Source organism: Cetorhinus maximus, chromosome 36 (assembly GCF_964194155.1).
Source record: "Cetorhinus maximus chromosome 36, sCetMax3.hap1.1, whole genome shotgun sequence".
Classification (NCBI taxonomy): domain Eukaryota; kingdom Metazoa; phylum Chordata; class Chondrichthyes; order Lamniformes; family Cetorhinidae; genus Cetorhinus; species Cetorhinus maximus.
Window position 1 is genome coordinate 3,828,561 of NC_135914.1, and position 20,414 is coordinate 3,848,974.

Consider the following 20,414-nt stretch of genomic DNA (forward strand, 5'->3'; position numbering starts at 1 on the left):
TATGCTTCAGTGGCTTTTGCAGGGAGAAGGCCTTCAGTTGGGTGCTGGTGCCCTGAGGGAGCAACCCAGCCTATTTATAGTCATAGAGGTCTACAGCACAGAAAAAGGCCCTTTAGCCCATTGAGTCTGCGCCGGTCAAACAAGTACCTAACAATTCAAATCCCATTCTCCAGCACTAGGCCCATAGCCTTGTATGCCAAGGCAACACAACTGTACATCCAAATACTTCTTAAATGTTATGAGGGTTTCTGCCTCTACTACTCTTTTTCAGGCAGTGAGTTCCAGATCCCCACCACCCTCTGGGTGAAAAAACTCTTCCTCACATCCCCTCTAAACCTTCTGTCCCTTAACCTTAAATCTATGCCCCCGGTTATTGATCCCTCCACCAAGGGGAAAAGATCCTTCCTGTCTACCCTATCTATACCCCTCATAATTTTATACACCTCAGTCATGTCCCCCCTCAATCTCCCCTGCTCCAGGGAAAATAACCCCAGTCTATCCAATCTCTCCTCATAACTAAAACTCTCCAACCCTGGCAACATCCTGGTAAATCTCCTCTGCACTCTCTCCAGTGCAATCACATCCTTCCTATAATGCGGATTCCAGAACTGCACGCAATACTCTAGCTGTGACCTAACCAGCGTTTTATACAGTTCCAGCATAACCTCCCTGCTCTTATATTCTATGCCTCGGCTAATAAAGGCAAGTATCCCATATGCCTTCTTAACCACCTTATCTACCTGTCTCGCTACCTTAAGGGACCGGTGGACATGCACACCAAGGTCCCTTTGATCCTTGGTAGTTCCCAGGGTCCTACCATTCATCATGTATTCCCGTGCCAAGTGCATCACCTCACACTTATCCAGATTAAATTCCAATTGCCTGTCCGTATCCTCCTGTAATCTAAGGCTATCCTCCTCACTATTTACCACCCCACGAATTTTCGTGTCATGCGTGCACTTACAGAACAACCCTCCTACATTCAAGTCTAAATCACTTCTATATACCAACAGCAAGGGACCCAACACCGATCTCTGTGGAACCCCACTGGACACAGGCATCCAGTCACAAAAACACCCCTCAACCATCACCCTCTGCTTCCTGCCACTCAGCCAATTCTGGATCTTATTTGCCAAGTTGCCTTGGATCCCATGGGCTCTTACCTTCATTATCAGTCTCCCATGCGGGACCTTATCAAAAGCCTCGCTGAAGTCCAAGTAAACTACGTCAAATGCATTGCCCTCATCTACACACCTGGTCACCTCTTCGAAAAATTCAATCAAATTGGTCAGACATGACCTCTCCTTAACAAAACCATGCTGACTGTCCTTGATTAATCCCTGCCTCTCCAAGTGTAAATTAATTCTGTCCCTCAGAATTACTTCCAATAGTTTCCCCACCACTGAGGTTAGACTGACTGGCCTGTAGTTCCCTGGTTTAACCCTTCCTCCCTTCTTGAATAACAGTACCACATTCGCTGTCCTCCAGCCCTCTGACACCTCTCCTGTGGCCAGAGAGGTATTGAAAATTATTGCCAACGCCCCTGCTATCTCCTCCCTTGCTTCACTCAACTGCCTGGGATACATTTCATCCGGGCCTGGAGATTTATCTACTTTTAAGCCTGCCAGACCACTTAGAACTTCCTCCCTTTCTATGCTAATTTCGTTAATTATATCACAGTCCTTCTGTCTGATTTCCATACCCACGTTGTTCCTCTCACTTGTGAACACCGACACAAAGTATTTATTTAGAACCCTGCCCACGTCTTCCGGCTCCACACACAAATTACCACCATGGTCCTTAATGGGCCCTTATCTTTCCCTAGTTATCCTCTTACTCTTAATGTACTTGTAAAATAACTGGATTTTTCTTTATTTCACCTGCCAATGTTTTTTTCATGCCCCCTTTTTGCTCTCCTAATTTCCTTTTTAAGTTTCTCCCCCTACATTCTATACTCCTGTAGGGATTCCGCTGTTTTGAGCTCTCGGTATCTGCCATAAGTCTCCCTTTTTCTCTTTATCCAATCCTGTATATCCCGTGACATCCAGGGTTCCCTGGGTTTGTTGGTCCCGCCCTTTATCTTTACTGGAATATGTTGGCCCTGTACTCTCCCTATTTCCTTCTTGAATGAGTCCCACTGCTCTGACGCAGATTTACCTAAAAGTAGCTGCTCCCAGTCCGCTCTGGCCAAATCACGTCTGATCTTATTAAGATCGGCCTTCCCCCAATTTAGAACTCTGAATTCTGGCCCATCCTTGTCCTTTTCCATAACAACCTTGAATCTAAAGGAGTTATGATCACTATCTGCAAAATGCTCCCGCACTGATACCTCTACCACTTGCCCGGCTTCATTCCCTAAAAGTAAGTCCAGGACCGCCCCATCTCTTGTAGGACCTCCTACGTCCTGGCTTAAAAAGCTCTCCTGGACACATTTTAAGAATTTCACTCCCTCTATCACACTATGACTAACCCAGTTAATGCTGGGGAAATTGAAATCCCCCACTATTACTACCCTATTATTTTTACACTTCTCTGAAATTTGCCTACATGTCTGCTCTTCTATTTCTCTCTGACTGTTTGGGGGACTATTTAGAGTCTGGAGTCGAGCCTTTGCTGTAGCTTTGCCTTTTGAATCAGAATGCTGGTGGAGTGATGATGACGCCGCGCAGTGAGTGACTGCCCGAGGCCCTGAGCTCCTTTCCCGTAACCACCTTTCCGTGTTCTCTCAGCAGATGTCGTCCCAGGGGGCAAAGACGCAGTCGCCTCCATTTGGCATGGGAGCCAGCCGCAGCTTCACAGCCAACACCGCTCCCTTCAGCCCCCTCACCAGCCCTGTAGCCACGTCGTCGGCCGGAGGCACCGCCTACCCCTCCCTCGCCAACCGCACCTCTGCTTTCGGTAAGTAGCAACCTGCTGTAACCCGGCCCTGGTTTCAGAGAGAGGTTCAAATTCACGTTGGCGAGACCATATCTGGGGTACTGTGTGCAGTTTTGGTCTCCTTATTTAAGAAAGGATATATATGCATTGGAATCAGTTAGGAGGAGGTTCACGTGACTGATTCCTGGGATGGGGGGTGGGATCCAGTGAGGAAAGTTTGGCCCGTATCCATTGGAGTTTAGAAGAATGAGAGGTAATCTTATTGAAACACGTAAGGTCCTGAGGGGACTTGACACGGTGGATGCTGAAAGGATGTCTCCCCTTGTGGGAGAGGCTAGAACCAGGGGACATAAGGGGTCTCCAGTTTAAGATGGAGATGAGAATTTTTTTCCTCACAGAGGGTTACGAATCTTTGGAACTCACTTCTCCAAAGAGCGGTGGAGACGGGGTCATTGAATATTTTTAAGGCAGAGGTAGATAGATTCTTGACCAACAAGGGAGTCATAGGTTACTGGCAGCAGGCTGAATGTGGAATTGAGGCCACAGTCAAATCAGCCATGATCTTATTGAATGGTGGAGCAGGGTCAAGGGGCCAAATGGCCTACTCCTGCCCCTAGTTCGTATGTAAATCCTTCTAGACCCTGACCTTTGTTCTTCAGCACCTCCCTCCCACTGGCTAGTAAGTGTGAGGAGTGCGACATGGGATCAGGAATGGGCTTGGCTTCAGGTCAAATAGCCATCAAATTTAGACGTCTGTATGACAAATTCCCACTCGAACACTTAAAGGGCCTGTGATAACCTCCAAATCAATATAAGCAGATGAGGGAGAAAGGAATAGAAAGCTACGTTTGAAAGAGACATATATTGCCGAAGCTTTTCATCTTGCACTCATCAGCACAAAGTCGAGCTCGTAATGTGACTCATTTGTACTTGCTCGCAGCGGCACACGTTCAAACACCGGGACCCATTCTCTGCAAACAAAAGGAACATGTTCAAGCCTTGTGCCTTTTTGAATTACCATAAGACATAGGAGCAGAAATTAGGCCATTCGGCCCATCGAGTCTGCTCCGCCATTCAATCATGGCTGATAAGTTTCTCAACCCCATTCTCCCGCCTCCTCCCCGTAACCTTTGATCCCCCTTACCTGGGATTACCCGGGAGTCTGGGGAGCCTATAGTTCCCCGTTGCTTTCGCCATGGCAACGCCTCGGCCAATCAGAGTCGACTTGCCGACCAGTCGGCACCCTTTTCTCCTGTAGTATAAATTGTTGTGGGAGTTTGAAATTTGGCATTCTTGTGTTTGTCCTGATGTGTGCAAGATGAAAAGCTTTGGCAACATGTCTCTCTCTTCACCAAGGTTAAAGCTGTGTTGATAGGTGAAATGAAGAGTGGCAGGAGGGAGGAGGCTAGTGTGGGGCATGGGCCAGTTGAGCCAAATGGCCTGTTTTTTGCTGTTCGACTGGATTTAACTCTGAATCGAGCAGATAAATTTGGATAATTTTTTTTTCTCCCCGCCCCCTTGCCCCATTGTATTAGTTGCCTTTTGACAAGGTTCTGAACCTGTCGCCATTTTTAAAATTCCCAAACCTTACTGCTGAGAGTCGCAGTACCACAAGCAAAAGAATTAGGAAAGAGAGAGAGAAGTGATTAGGTGACACTTGCGTTATAAGTGAGAGAGACTGGGGAGAGTGAAGGGAGTGATTAGAGATGTTAAATAGAGGCCACCCCCCACCGTGTGCTCTGTCAGTTGGATGTTAAAGATCCCAGGGTGCTGTCTCAATGGACTAGCACGGGGGGAGGGAGGGAGAGGTGAGGGGGGGTGGTTTCCATGGTGCCCTGGGCCAAAGAAAAAAGCATCCCTTAAAATAAACAGGAGACCTGGGTCGTCATTACTATGTGGGATCTTGCTGTGCGCAGGTTTGTCACCTGCATTTCGCCACTTCGCAGGAAACAGATAGCAAAGCGTTTTGGGGTGCAGTGCGCAAATTCAAGTCCTTTCCTTTCTTTAATGGAGTGAACTTTTTTTTTCCTTTCCCTTCCCCCTTCCCCCTTGCCCTCGGAAGCTGAGGCCGGACAGACAAGCGCACAGTTCCAGACCCGGCCTGCAGATGGAGCCTCCGTGTGGCCACAGTGGCAGGGCCAGCATCACTCGCAGGCGTCCAGCGAGCAGCACTCCCAGCAGAGCCAACCCGAGGTGTTTCCGGTGAGGAAGCGGACTGCAAATAGGTCCAGCATTTTAGTGCGGCAAAGGCTGAGGGGAGATTTCAGAGGCGTTTTAAAATCAGCAAGCGTGTTGGGACAGGGTGAAACTGTTTCCAGGAGGGTCGGTAACCAGAGGGGACACAGATTGAAGAGAATCGGGGAAAGAACCAGAGGGGGAGATGAGGAGAATTTGTTTTTTTTTTTACACAGCGAGTTGTTGTGATCTGGAAGGCGCTGCCTGAAAGGGCGGTGGAAGCAGATTCAATAGGAACCTTCAAAAAGGGGGGGAATCTGATAAATACTTGGAGGGGCTGTGGGGGTGGGGAGTGGATTTTATTGGGAAGAGTCCGCACAGGCACGATGGGCCGAATGGCTGCCATCTGTGGTGTCAGAGTCTGTAAGGTTCCCCGCACGGACACATCGCCAGATCCCACCGCGTCATCAGAACAAATAGAGAGAAACCAATTTGTCCTGAACTGAGTGCTTTCAAAATGCACATCCCCCTGAGCCAGCCATGGTTCAGTGGGTAGCTTGCTTAGCAGTTTTAAGGCCATGTGTTTTGAGTACCGCTCCAGGGCACAGGGGGAGCAGTGGGTGAGATGTTAAACCGAGCCCCCCCCCCCCCACCGTCTGCCCCTTCGCGTGGATGTAAGAGATCCCGCGGCTGCTGTTGGAAGGAGAGCATTGGGGGTGGGTGGAGTTCTCCCCCGTGCCCTGGGGCTGATATTTATCTCTCAACCAACCATCACCAGTAAAATAAAAACCGATGATCTGAGTCATTATCACATTGCGGAGGGCTTGCTGTGAGCCAATGGGTCACCTCTTACATGACCACGCTTCAGAACTGCTTTGGCGCTTGGGAAGTACTTTGGGGATGTCCTGATGCTGTAAAAGGCGTTCTAGAAATGCAAGCCTCTCTCCTCTGGAGCTCTTCAAGGACAGAGGTGTTGGTGCAAGGTTTCAAAAGCAGCTGCTGGGAAACGTGAGTGCAGCAGCTGTCCGGTGCAGGGAAATGGGGCAAAGGTGGCTGAGGTACAGGGGGAGACATAATCTGATTGAATAGCAGCAAGGGCTTGAGGGGCTGAGTGGCCTCTTCCTGTCCCTATACTCCTCACTCACTGAGCGGGAAGGGATGTATATAAATGTCGGAGGGTTCAGTTGCACAAACAAATGGTGTGTAATTTCTCTGTTTAATCTTTCAGGATATGCTGTCTATCTACGAGGAACAGGGAACCAGTTACAACAGCGATGAGTTCTCTGAGCTCCCCATATTCCCTTCGTTCTCGGAGTAACCTGAACCTGCCAGAAAAGAAACATGTATCGCCAAGTCACATCTGTCCTTCCCTCCCGTCCCCTAACCCCTGTGAACATTTTATTTGTGACTATGCGCCGATTAGTATCTTGGCGGATTTAGTCCCATGGCGCAACACATCTCGCTCTCTCCACCGACGCACAGTGGCAGCAGTGTGTGTACCATCTACAAGATGCACTGCAGCAACTCACCAAGGCTCAGTAGGCAGCACCGCCCAAACTCACGACCTCTACCAGCTAGAAGGACAAGGGCAGCAGACACATGGGGAACACCACCACCTGCAAGTTCCCCTCTGAGCCACTCACCATCCTGACTTGGAAATATATCGGCCGTTCCTTCACTGTCGCTGGGTCAAAATCCTGGAACTCCCTCCCTAACAGCACAATGGGTGTACCTACACCACAGGGACTGCAGCGGTTCAAGAAGGCGGCTCACCCACCACCTTCTGAAGGGGCAAGTGGAGATGTGGCAGTAAATGCTGGCCTTGCCAGCGATGCCCACATCCTCAAGATGAATTTTTTTAAAATAAAGTTATCCTGGCGTGCTCTTGAACTTGCTGCAAGAAGAGTCGACCTTTCCTTGGTCCCTTCGCTCAACCCCATCGGGGTGTGATTCCCGAGCTGGTCCCGCCACCCCCATTGATCCGCACTAGCGTAGCCGATCTTGGCTGGGTTGCGGGTAGGGACACCACCGCTGGCATCACTATCTCCTCGGGGCAAGACCAGGGCACTCCCGCTCTGCCGGCCGTCCCGGTGACTCCGTGCTGGACCACGATGCGGCTCCCCTTGTCGAATGGCCTGCTTCCTGGGGTTTAGAGGTCAAGAGAAGCGGATCGATTCCTCAACTCGAGGTCTTGAGAGTGAAGAATTGGCGCATGTTTCTTTTTTTAAAGAAAAAGAAAAGCAAGCTGTACTGAAATGTTTTGGGGGTGGGGGGGGTCCTGAATGTTTGCCCTTTAACAAAAAGGCCTTTTGCCCGGTAGTGAAGTGAGGATGTGTTTCCCGCCGGCCTGTGGGATTCTCGAGCCGTTGAGAGTAGAGCTCATCGGTTTTATTCTTTTTTTTTAAACCTTCTGTGTGATGGGCCTTTTCTAAATAGTTTTTTTGTTTAAAAGACTTGTAATCCACATATGTAGTAGTTCACTTCTGCACCAGCCTCGAGGGTTTTTGTACAATGCAGTTTTTTTAACCCATTGGGCATGTGCGGGTGTGTGTGCGCGTGTGCGCACGCACTTTAGATGTTTTATCCTGTAACATAGATCTGTATCGGACTCATGGATAGCCCAGAAACAATCATGTTTTTCATTTTTTAAAAAAAAATCAGTATTTTCACACCTTTTTTCCTTGTTTGTAAATATGTCAAATGAATTGGGGGAGGGGGTGGGTTAGGAAATGGGGGATATTTTGAATATCTATGGAAAAAAAATTATGTAATATAGTTCTAGAGGGTCGCAGCAGCAGAGAAGGAATTGTTTGTGTTTTAATGTCTGCATTTCTCTCTCTCTATCTTTCTCTCTCTCTCGAGCAAAAACTCAGCAATGTCGATTGCTGGGTGGCAGGGGGCCTGGTGACCTCTGTACGTGTCCTTCCGCCATCATGCAAGCATGCTGCGGCCCTTGCATTGCTGCACACCTCGAGTACATAAGGACCTGTGTCTTCAGGACACAGCGTCGGCCTGGTAAAGAAGCACAGCTGTAGTCTGGGGCTGGCGTGTGTAAGGAAAGCTGGATTGGGCGTCCTGTGGACCTATTTAAAGGCTTACTTGGCAGAATTATTAGCCCCTAAGGCAAAAAAAAAAACGCCTTCCCCTTCCCCTTTTCATTCAACCCCTGCCTGTGTTTCTAGAAATGCTCGCTTCCTCTGCTTCTTGAGCCTGTTCACATTGCCCACTTCAGTAGCCTTTTACAGGCAGCTAGCGCCCACAGCGACATTGGGGGAGGTGCGGTTGTCCAGCGTGACCTCATGCGAAGGATCTGTAACCTCCTGATGATGGTTGGCCTTCTGCCTGATTTACTTTGCGTCCACTCGTGAGAAATGTGTTACGGGGAGGTGGCCATTCAGCCCCTTGAGCCATCCCGCCATTCGATTTAGATCACGGCTCACCTTTTTATCTTAACTCCATCCACCCGCCTTGGTTCCGTGACTTTCGATCCCCTTGCCCAAGGAGAAACGTCTCATCAATTCTAGATTTGACCCCTAGCATCCACAGCTTTTTTTGGGGTGCGGAGAGAGTTCCAGATTTCTCAGTCTCCCACTTCCCCCTGTGTGTGTGTGTGTGTGTGAAGTGCTTCCTGACATCACCCTTGAATGGCCTGGCTCCCATTTTAAGGTTCTGCCCCCCTCGTTCTGGATCTCTTTCTTTCTCTCTTTCTCCCCCCCCCCCCCGCCCCCCCCATTCCAACCACCCTGCCCGCCAAACCTCATCATCTTAACACCTCGATCGCATCACTCGTTAATCTCTATTCCAGGGAATACAAACCTAATCTATGCAACCTGAGCTCATAATTTAGCCCTTTTTTATTAGATGTGGCAGCTCACTCGCTGGCCAATCCCTGTCTTGTGCTGTTTACGAGGGATAATGGTGCGTGAGCCCAACCCGTGACCCTATGGGTCGATTTTAACGGACCTGCGCGCGTGCGGCCCCACGGCAGTCAACTAGGCTCACTGCTACCTCGGTGTTTGTGCGCTGGCTTGGGTTGTGGGGTGGTGGGGCAGTCAAGCGCGTAAGAAGGAAGTGGGCCGGCCAACGATAGTGTGGGGTGGGGTGTATGCGGAGGGAAGGCCGTGCGGTCAGATCAGTGGGCGTGCCACCTTGGCCATATCGGTCTTGAGTTTGCCCCCCTCCCGAGCAGCCCCTGCGGAAACCTCTTGCGGAGGCAGGTGGCAGTGATGCCCGTGCATCCGCTTGGCCCCTTTTGACAGCAGGACCCCATCCAAACGGTTTATGTTTTAGTCGGTTCCTGGTGTGCATGGTTCGTGGGGGAGCTGTCTAACTCGTTCTGTTTGGGATAGGGAGGTGGCCTCATTAATGGTTCGTGTTGACAGAATCAGAAGGGGTCTGGTCTTTGACTTCAAAAGTCGGTGATTTGGCTATCGCTATTGGTAGAAGGATATTATTTCCCCCCACCCCTCTCTTAACAACCTGTATTGTCTCCCCATTTATTTCCTGTATATGTTTTTATTTCATTTTCTTTTTATTTATTCAGATTAACCTTGTTAATCTTTCTGTGTCTCATTAAATAAATAAATACGTAAAAATCCTCTTGATTGTGTGTCCGTTTTGTGGGGTCTTAGCTTCTAGCTTTGTCCTCGTGCCTCGGTGGGTCGCACACTGGTCTTGGGGTCAGAGGGTGGCGGGTTTGAGCCCCCCCATTCCCGAGACTTGGCTGGTACTCCCCGCAGCAGTACCGAGGGAGTGCCGCACTTCTGGATGGTGCCTTCTTTCAGAGGAGACACGAACCATGTGACTGATGGGTCTCCCCGCTTTGATAAACGCACCAGCGTGTGGCTGGAGGAGCCTGTGAAGTCGACAGCTTCTGGGAGACGGGGACGTTTCATTTTTGGGGGTTGTGGCTCATCGTAGAGCTAGGGTTGTGGACTGGGCATAAAATGAGCAGAGATGGGAGAGGGTTTGGGTGAAGGAAGACTTAGAAATCCAAAGAGAGAGGTCAAGGGATCGGAACACTAAAGACGAGCAGAATGGGATAGGGAAGGACAGAGTTCAAATAAAAATGTGCATCAGCCAATAAGGCCATTGCAGGGAATAGAAGTTTTTTTAAAAATTAAATCAAAGGTCCTTTATCTGAATGCATGAAGCATCAGCAATAGATAGATGAATTAGTGACACGTACATGATTTAGATTGAATCGCCCATTACAGAAACATGGTTACAAGGTGATCAAGGTTGGGAAATAATATCCCAGCATACACAATATTTCAGAAAGGCAGACAAAATAGCAAAGGAGGTGGGAATAGCCCTTATAGTAATGGATGACATGACATTAGTGAGAAAGGATCTGATCGCTGAAGATCATGAAGTAGAATCTGTATGAGTGGAAATTAGGAGTAGCAAGATTCAGAAAACACCAGCAGGTGTAGTTTATAGCAGCAGTTATACCATTGGGCAGAGCATTAAACGAGAAATTATTGGGGCTTGTAACAAGGCACGTGTAACAATTGTGGGGGGGACTTTAATCTTCATTTAGACTGGAACAATCAAATTGGCATGAATGGTCTAGAAGATGAGTTTGTAGAATGTTTTTGTGACCGTTTCTTGGAGCAGTACATAGTGGAACCGGCTAGGGATAAAGCTACCTTAGATCTAGTATCGTGTAATGAAGCGGTTAATCAGTGATGTCATGGTAAAAGACCATTGGGAAATAGTGACCATAATAACATTCAATTCCATATTAAGTTAGAAAGCAACGTATTCCAATCGCAAACAAAAATCTTAAAAACTGATTTTCATAGGTGTGAGGTGAGAACTGGCTAAGATTAATTGGCTAAATGGACTAAAAGGTAAGGAGGTAAATTTAAAGAAACAATTCAACATGTTCCACAAAAATGCATTCCACTGAAGAACAAAAACTCAGCATAAGGACCCATTCGAGGCTCACTGAGTAAGTACAGGATAGTATTAGCTTAAAAGAAGAGGCTTACATTGTTGCAAAAAAAAAGCAAGTCTAAGGATTGGGAGTGTTTTAGGAACCAGCAAAGGGCCACCAAAAATGTTGATAAGCGGGGGGAAAAAAATGAGAGTAAACTAGCCTGGAATATGAAAACCGATTGTAAGAGCTTTTATTGGTATATAAAAAGGAAGAGAGTAGCTAAAGTAAACTTCGATCCCTTAGAAGCAGAGACAGGAGAAGTTATCACGGGGAGTGAGGAAACGGTGGAGGCATTGAACATACTTTGTGTCTTCACAGTAGGAGACAAGTTCCATGCCAGAAATAGACAATGGCCTAGGGGCTAGAAAGAGTGAGGAAATTAGGGAAATTAATATCAGCAGAGGTAAAGTATTAGAGAAACTCAAGGGACTAAAATCCAACAGATCCCTGGGACCTGATGGCACGGCTTCGGGCTCTAAAAGAGAGTGTTGCAGAGATGGTGGATGTGCTAGCTGCGATTTTCCAAAATTCCTTAGATCTAGGAATGGTTCCACTAGACTGGAAGTTGGAAAATGTTGCACCACTTCTCAGGAAAGGAGGGAGAGAGAAAGCAGTGAACTATGGGCCAGTTAGCTTAGCATCAATCTTTGGGAACATGTGAGATTCTACTATTAAGGAAGTCTGAACAATGCACTTGGAAAAGCATAGTATGATTAGAACTAGTTAACATGGTTTTGCTAAAGAGCAACTCTGACAAATTTATTGGAGCTTTTTGAGGATGTAACTTCTAGGGTAGATAAAGGGGAACTAGTCGATGTGTATCTGGATTTCCAAAAGGCAATTGATGCACAAAAGGTTAATAGGCAAGATATGACTCATGGGGTTGGGGGTAATATATCAGCATGGATAGAGGATTGGTTAACGGATAGAAACCAGGGAGAGGGCATAAGTGGAGTGCTTTCAAATTGGCAGGCAGTGAATAGTGGAGTGCCGCAAGGATCAGTGCTGGGGCCTCAGCTATTTACAATCTATATTAATGACTTAGATGAAGAGAGTAATGTATCTAAGTTTGTTGATGATACCAAACTAGGCGGGAAGGTAAGCTGTGGGGAGGACACAGAGAGGCTGCAAAGAGATATAGACAGGTTTACTGAGTGGGCAACAAGATGGCAGATGTAGGGAAGAATGAAATTATTCACTTTGGTAGTAAAAATAGAGAAGCAGAATACTTTTTAAAAGTTGAGAAACTTGTAAGTGTTGATGTTGGGTGTGCTTGTACAAGGAATGCAGAAAGTTAGCATGCGGGTGCAGCAAGCAAGTAGGAAGGCAAATGGGGTGTTGGCCTTTATTGTGAGGGGATTTGAGTACAAGAAAAGTCTTGCTACGGTTGTACAGGGTTTTGGCGAGACCGCATCTGGAACACTGTGCACAGTTTTGGCCTCCACGTTTAAGAAAGGATATACTTGCATTGGGGGCGGTACAGCGAAGGTTCACGAAATTGGTCCCTGGGATGAGGGGCTGGTCCCATGATGAGAGGCTAAGTAAATTGGACTTGTGTGCTGTGGAGGTTTCGAAGAATGAGAGGCGATCTCAATGAAACCTACAAAATCCTGAAGGGGTTTGATAGGAACACTCAAGAGATCATTTTCATTGGGCGGGGCATCTAAAACACGGGGGCACAGTCTCAGAACAAGGTGCTGATCATTTAGGACTGAGATGAGGAGAGATTCCTTCACTCAAAAGGTTATGGGCCTTTGGAATTCTCTACCCCAGAGGGTTGGGAATGCTCCATCGCTGAACACATTTAAGGCTGGGATAGACAGATTTTTGGTCTCGGGGGAATTAAGGGATATGGGGGAGCAGGCGGGAAAGCAGAGTTGAAGCCCAAGATCAGCCATGATGGTATTGAATGGCGGAGCACGCTCGATGGGCCAAATGGTCTACTCCTCCTGTTTCTTATGTTAGGAGTGAAGAATTCTTACCCAGTAATTATTTTCTATTATATTCCCAGCTCCCACCTGCTGCCCACCCCCCCCAACCACTTTATTTAAAATAGATACAGTTAATTGTAGGGCATACTTTTTCTGAATTCATTGCCACAGAAGGCTGTGGAGGCCAGGTCATTGAGTGTATTTAAGACCGAGATAGATAGGTTCTTGATTGGTAAGGGGATCAAAGGTTACGGGGAGAAGGCGGGAGAATGGGGTTGAGAAACTTATCAGCCATGATTGAATGGCGGAGCAGACTCGATGGGCCGAATGGCCTAATTTCTGCTCCTATGTCTTATGGTCTAAAGCAATCCCCATTTGTTGCTGTGCTCCATCTTTGGAGCCAGAGAAGTCAACAGCTTGCTACAAAGCCCCACTAACTGGCTACTGGACAGACATACCTGACCCTAATTTTCCTCCTAGAAGCATCCCTAAACCCAATTTTCCTCCTACAGTCCCCGATTTTCCTTTCACCCTGCTACCAAGACTCCTGCCTTACGCCATTCCCAGACTGGTTTAACTTTACTCATACCTAAGGTTGCCAAAACCTCCTGGAGTCTCCGGGACACTGCTGTGCAACCCTGGAGAAAAATCATCAGGACATTAAAAAAGATTGTTTTTTTTTAAATGTATTCTTTGAACATTTCTCTTTACCTGATATAAAAATATTGAAAATGGGGTGAGGGGGGAAAGGCTGAAAGCAAAATACTGTGGATGTTGGAAATCTGAAATAAAAGGCTGTCTGGTTGACAGTCAAGCATCATCCAAATGGGTAATGAGTCTTTTTGCTTTCCAATTGGCGTAGAAAGGCAGTGCGTCACAAGGATGGAGGTGTTGGTCAACTAATGGCTGGAGGGTGGGGGCAAATCATGTGATGAAACCTCCAGGAATAAGTTTAATCACAGGTTGAGAACCCTGTCCGTACCACCCCTTAGTCCCTTCATGAGTACACTTCACATTGAGAAACCCAGGCAAAGGACCAAGGCGCATGCTTTAAGAAACTGCTGATTTTTAACGCAATTCCTTCAGGGCACAGGTTCAAAATAATTGGCAAAAGGAGTAAATTGTGATGTGAGGAAAAATCTTTTCACCCAGAGGGTGGTTGGAGCCAGGAACCAAATTCCTTAAAGGGTGGCGGAGGCAGATTCGATCAAGGTATTCAAAAGGGAATTGGATTGCTACCTGAACAGAGAGAATGTGCAAGGTTACGGGGATAAGGCAGGGGAATGGGACAGGATGGACTTCTCTTCCAGAGAGCCAGTGCAGACTCGATGGGCTGAATGCCCTCCTTCTTGCACTGATACTGTGATACTGTGAGTGGGCGTCGTTGGCAAGGCCAGCATTTGTTCCCCACCCCTCGCTGCCTTTGAGAAGGCGGTGGTGAGGCGCTCAGGGAGTAGGTGGCCAAATTATATCAAAGAAGCGATGCCATGTTTGACAGACAGACAGACAGAGAGTAGGAAGACTAGGGGACCTGATTGAAGGTAGAGAGTCTTTGAGAAACTAATTTCAAATTTGGCAAGACTATTGCCACATGCCTTTTCCCCCCCATCCCCCCAGTATTTTAATCGAGTGTGAGCAAGCTGCCAGATTGAAGTGGCCCAAAGCCTGTATTTTGATCTGATGCATTGAACATATCTCTGGGCGGTAAACTACACTGAAGTGAAAAGTTCCCAAGACATTGATTGCAGTCCTTGGGTCTTGGGTCTTGCACTCAGCAGCATTCGCCAGTCTCAAAGATGGCCGCCGCGGCCCAGCCTCCATTTGTCACACCGAGCGCTGATTGGCCAGCCCGGGTGGCTGGCGTCGGCCACCTGACGTTTCTTCCCCTCCGCGGGGAAAGCGCGCGTCGAAGTTCGACGAAAGAAACGGTCCCTGAGAGGAGCTGGTTAAGCTAGTTAATAGTTAGTGAGTAACTAGTAACTGGGCCACTAATAACTGGCAATGTTTGTTCACATACTATCACAATTAGAATAATCTTTACTGCCTAACTAGTGATAAATGCTGGGTAATAATCTGTTAATTACTAACTAATCGATGAACAAATAACTTAATTAATAAAGAATAGTTAGTAATAACCTCGTAAGTATTAACCAGTTTACTGCTTAATAGATGCTGAGCAGTTGGTAAGGAAAAAAAATCAACCTGGTAGTTAATGCTAGTTACTAATGAACAAATACTGAGTAATGTTCAACAACCTGGTAATTACTAATCAGTTTACTGATTAGCAAATACTGATTAATTAATAAGGAATTTGCAATAATAACCTGCTAAGTATTAACCACTTTACCGATTAACAAATACAGAGTAATTAATAATATTTAATAACAATCTGATAATTATTAATCAGTTTACTCAGTAACAAGTACTGAGTAATTAAGAATGAGTATTCAGTACCCTGGTAATTATTAAACTGTTTACTAACCAATTAATAAATGCTCAGTAATTAATAAGGGACACTTAGTAATAACCTTGTAAATATTAACCAATTTACGGATTAATAAATACGGAGTAATTAATAATGAATATTCAATAACAATCTGATAATTATTAACCAGTTTACTCAGTAACAAGTACTGAGTAATTAAGAATGAGTATTCAGTACCCTGGTAATTATTAAACTGTTTACTAATCGATTAATAAATATTCAGTAATTAATAAGGGACACTCAGTTATAACCTTGTAAATATTAACCAATTTACTGATTAATAAATACAGAGTAATTAATAATGAATATTCAATAACAATCTGATAATTATTAAACAGTTTACTCAGTAACAAGCACTGAGTAATTAAGAATGAATATTTGGTACCCTGGTAATTATTTACCACTTTACTAATCGATACTCAGTAATTAGTAATGAATACTCAGTAACAACCTTGTAAGTATTAACCAGTTTACTGATTAACAAATACAGAGTAATTAATAGTGTATTTTCAATAACAATCTTTGAGTATTAACCAGTTTACTGATTAATAATTTAATAAATCAATAATGCTGAGTAATTAATAATAAATATTGGGTAATAACATGATGAGTAAATGTTTACCAGCATTTACTGATTATCAAAAACTGAATATCATGAATGCTGACCAATCACTTGGAAAATAAATATGAATACTGAGTAATTGCATTGCAATGTGCCAACGATTAACCAGTGTTTCCTGAGTAACAAAGTCGTTACTGATATTGATTAATTAATAATGGAATACTGAGATATAACCAGGAAATTATTAATCACATATTAGCGATTAAGAAATTAATGACTAAACTTAGTTATTAACGAGTAATTATGAATCAGCATGAGACTTTAAACTGAGGTCCCACTGTGAGATGCTCTCTCTTGCCTCTGAGACAGAAGGTCGTGGGTTTGAGACCCCACTCAAGAGATTCGAGCCCATAAGCTGGGCTGACACTCCCAGTGCTAGTAGTGAGGGAGTGCTGCACTGTTGGAGGGTCAGTACTGAGGGAGTGCATCACTGTTGGAGGGTCAGTACTGAGGAAGTGCTGTACTGTCGGAGGGTCAGTACTGAGGGAGCGCCGCACTGTTGGAGGGTCAGTACTGAGGGAGCGCCGCACTGTTGAGGGTCAGTACTGAGAGAGTGCCACACTGTTGGAGGGTCAGTACTGAGGGAGTGCTGTACTGTCGGAGGGTCAGTACTGAGGGAGTACTGTACTGTCAGAGGGTCAGTACTGAGGGAGTGCCGCACTGTTGGAAGGTCAGTACTGAGGGAGTACTGTACTGTCAGAGGGTCAGTACTGAGGGAGTACTGTACTGTCAGAGGGTCAGTACTGAGGGAGTACTGTACTGTCAGAGGGTCAGTACTGAGGGAGCGCTGCACTGTTGGAGGCGCTGTCTTTCAGATGAGTCGTTAAACTGAGGTCCCCGTTTGCCTCCTGGGTGAATGTAAAAGATCTCGTGGCCCCTGTTGGAAGAAGAGCAGGGGGAGTTCTCCCCGGTGTCCTGGGCCCAATATTTACCCCTCGACCAAGATCCGTGAAAGAAAACAGATGATCTGGGTCATTACCACGTTACTGTTTGTGGGAGCTTGCTGTGCGCAAATCAGCTGCCGCGTTCCCGACGTTACAACAGTGACTGCACTTCGCTGGCAGCAGGGGCAATAAGAGAGGGAAAAAAGCCCTTCCCCAAAAACTAACCCTTACCTTAAATATGATGCCATTGCCGCCCTAGTACTGGACCACCTCTCGAAAGCAAAGGTAGCACTCAGAGTGCCAGCTCGTTCCAGAGGCCCTTCATCCTCCTAACTGTTGGATAGCCTCTGACTTATTTCAATAGAGTGGAGTATAAACACTGGTACGGGTGTGGGGAGGGCACAGAAACAAAATGGATGAGCTAGCCATTAGTTGGTCCTTCTCATCAGGGCACCTTAAAGACGCCCATGTTCTCCTTCAAATAGCGCCAGGGGCCTGTTTAGCATGCGCCCAGAGAGGTGCGTGGATTTTATTTCAATGAAGCCTGAATTTCACCCGCTCCCACCCACTGAGGTGGGAATTGGCATAAAAACCATAACTTGCATTTATATAGCGCCGACATCCCACCACGCTTCACAGCAGTGTTACCAGACAGAATCTGACCCCGAGCCACATGAGGAGATATCAGGGACAGGGTGACCAAAAGCTCGGTCAAAGAGGTCGGTTTCAAGGGGCGTCTCAAAGGAGGAGAGAGAGAGAGAGAGAGAAAGAGACGGAGAGGTTTAGGGAGGGAATTCCAGAGCTCAGGGCCCCCCAGGTGCTAAGGGCGTGGCCGCCAATGGTGGAGCGATTGGAATTGGGGGATGGTCAAGAGGCTGGAATTGGAGGAGCACAGAGATCTCGGAACGTTCTAGGGGTTGGAGGAGGTTACAGAGATAGGGAGGGTTGCAAGGGCTGGAGGTTACAGAGATAGGGAGGGGTATCAGGGGCTGGAGGAGGTTATAGAGATAGGGAGGGGTATCGGAGGGCTGGAGGAGGTTACAGAGATAGGGAGCGGTGTCGGGGATGGAGAAGGCTAGAGAAATAGGGAGGGGTGTAGGGACTGGAGGAGGTTACAGAGATAGGGAGGGGTGTAGGGGCTGGAGGAGGTTACAGAGATAGGGAGAGGTGTAGGGACTGGAGGAGGTTTAAGAAATAGGGAGGGTTGTAGGGGCTGGAGGAGGTTACATAGATAGGAAGGGGTGTAGGGACTGGAGGAGGGTATAGAGATACGGAGGGTTGTAGGGACTGGAGAAGTTCACAGAGATAGGGAAGGGTGTAGGGGCTGGAGGAGGTTACAGAGATAGGGAGGGGTGTAGGGACTGGAGGAGGTTACAGAGATCGGGAGGGGTGTAGGGACTGGAGGAGGTTACAGAGATAGGGAGGGTTGTAAGGACTGGAGGAGGTTACAGAAATAGGGTTGTAGGGGCTGGAGGAGGTTACAGAGATAGAGAGGGGTGTAGCGGCTGGAGGAGGTTACAGAGATAGGGAGGGGTGGAGGAGGTTACAGAGATAGGGAGGTTATTGGGACTGGAGGAGGTTACAGAGATGGGGAGGGGTGTAGGGGCTGGAGGAGGTTACAGAGATAGGGAGGGGTGTAGGGGGCTGGAGGACGTTACAGAGAGGGAGGGATGTAGGGGCTGGAGGAGGTTACAGAGATAGGGAGGGTGTAGGGGCTGGAAGAGGTTACAGAGATAGGGAGGGATGTAGGGGCTGGAGGAGGTTACAGAGATAGGGAGGGGTGTAGGGGCTGGAGGAGGTTACAGAGATAGGGAGGGGTGTAGGGGGCTGGAGGAGGTTACAAAGATAGGGAGGGGTGTAGGGACTGGAGGAGGTTACAGAGATCGGGAGGGGTTTAGGGACTGGAGGAGGTTACAAAGATAGGGAGGGGTGTAGGGGGCTGGAGGAGGTTACAAAGATAGGGAGGGGTGTAGGGACTGGAGGAGGTTACAGAGATAAGGAGGGTTGCAGGGGCTGGAGGTTACAGAGATAGGGAGGGGTGTCAGGGGCTGGAGGAGGTTATAGAGATAGGGAGGGGTATCGGGGGTCTGGAGGAGGTTACAGAGATAGGGAGGGGTGTCGGGGCTGGAGGAGGTTACAGAGATAGGGAGGGGTGTAGGGACTGGAGGAGGTTTAAGAAATAGGGAGGGTTGTAGGGGCTGGAGGAGGTTACATAGATAGGAAGGGGTGTAGGGACTGGAGGAGGGTATAGAGATATGGAGGGTTGTAGGGACTGGAGAAGTTCACAGAGATAGGGAGGGGTGTAGGGGCTGGAGGAGGTTACATAGATAGGGAGGGGTGTAAGGACTGGAAGAGGTTACAGAGATAGGGAGGTTGTTGGGACTGGAGGAGGTTACAGAGATAGGGAGGGATGTAGGGGCTGGAGGAGGTTACAGAGATAGGGAGGGGTGTAGGGACTGGAGGAGGTTACAGAGATAGGAAGGGGTGTAGGGACTGGAGGAGGTTACAGAGATCGGGAGGGGTGTAGGGGTTGGAGGAGGTTACAGACATAGGGAGGTTATTGGGACTGGAGGAGGTTACAGAGATAGGGAGGGTTGTAGGGGGCTGGAGGAGGTTACAGAGACAGGGAGGGTGTAGGCGCTGGAGGAGGTTACAGAGATAGGGAGGGGTGTAGGGGCTGGAGGAGGTTACAGAGATCGGGAGGGGTGTAGGGGCTGGAGGAGGTTACAGAGATAGGGAGGGGGTGTAGGGGCTGGAGGAGGTTATAGAGATAGGGAGGGGTGTAGGGGCTGGAGGAGGTTACGGAGATAGAGAGGGGTGTAGGGGCTGGAGGAGGTTACAGAGGTAGGGAGGGGTGTAGGGGGCTGGAGGAGGTTACAGAGATAGGGAGGGATGTAGGGGCTGGAGGAGGTTACAGAGATAGGGAGGGGTGTAGGGGCTGGAGGAGGTTACAGAGATAGGGAGGGGTGTAGGGGGCTGGAGGAGGTTACAAAGATAGGGAGGGGTGTAGGGACTGGAGGAGGTTACAGAGATCGGGAGGGGTTTAGGGACTGGAGGAGGTTACAAAGATAGGGAGGGGTGTAGGGGGCTGGAGGAGGTTACAAAGATAGGGAGGGGTGTAGGGACTGGAGGAGGTTACAGAGATAAGGAGGGTTGCAGGGGCTGGAGGTTACAGAGATAGGGAGGGGTGTCAGGGGCTGGAGGAGGTTATAGAGATAGGGAGGGGTATCGGGGGGCTGGAGGAGGTTACAGAGATAGGGAGGGGTGTCGGGGATGGAGAAGGCTAGAGAAATAGGGAGGGGTGTAGGGACTGGAGGAGGTTACAGAGATAGGGAGGGGTGTAGGGGCTGGAGGAGGTTACAGAGATAGGGAGGGGTGTAGGGACTGGAGGAGGTTTAAGAAATGGGGAGGGTTGTAGGGGCTGGAGGAGGTTACATAGATAGGAAGGGGTGTAGGGACTGGAGGAGGGTATAGAGATATGGAGGGTTGTAGGGAC

The 20,414-nt window shown here is 47.9% G+C and overlaps 1 protein-coding gene across 1 annotated transcript in view; it reads left to right on the forward strand.

Annotated features, from left to right (window-relative positions):
• The window catches only part of LOC144672221 (aryl hydrocarbon receptor nuclear translocator-like), a 45,999-nt gene extending 36,360 nt beyond the window's left edge, over positions 1-9,639 (forward strand). Inside the window, exons 18-20 of the mRNA XM_078534037.1 lie at positions 2,730-2,898; positions 4,940-5,079; positions 6,281-9,639. Of these exons, the coding sequence (XP_078390163.1) occupies positions 2,730-2,898; positions 4,940-5,079; positions 6,281-6,370 (399 nt within the window). The 3' untranslated portion in view covers positions 6,371-9,639. The remainder of the gene's footprint in view (positions 1-2,729; positions 2,899-4,939; positions 5,080-6,280) is intronic.
• The last annotated feature ends 10,775 nt before the right edge of the window (positions 9,640-20,414 follow it).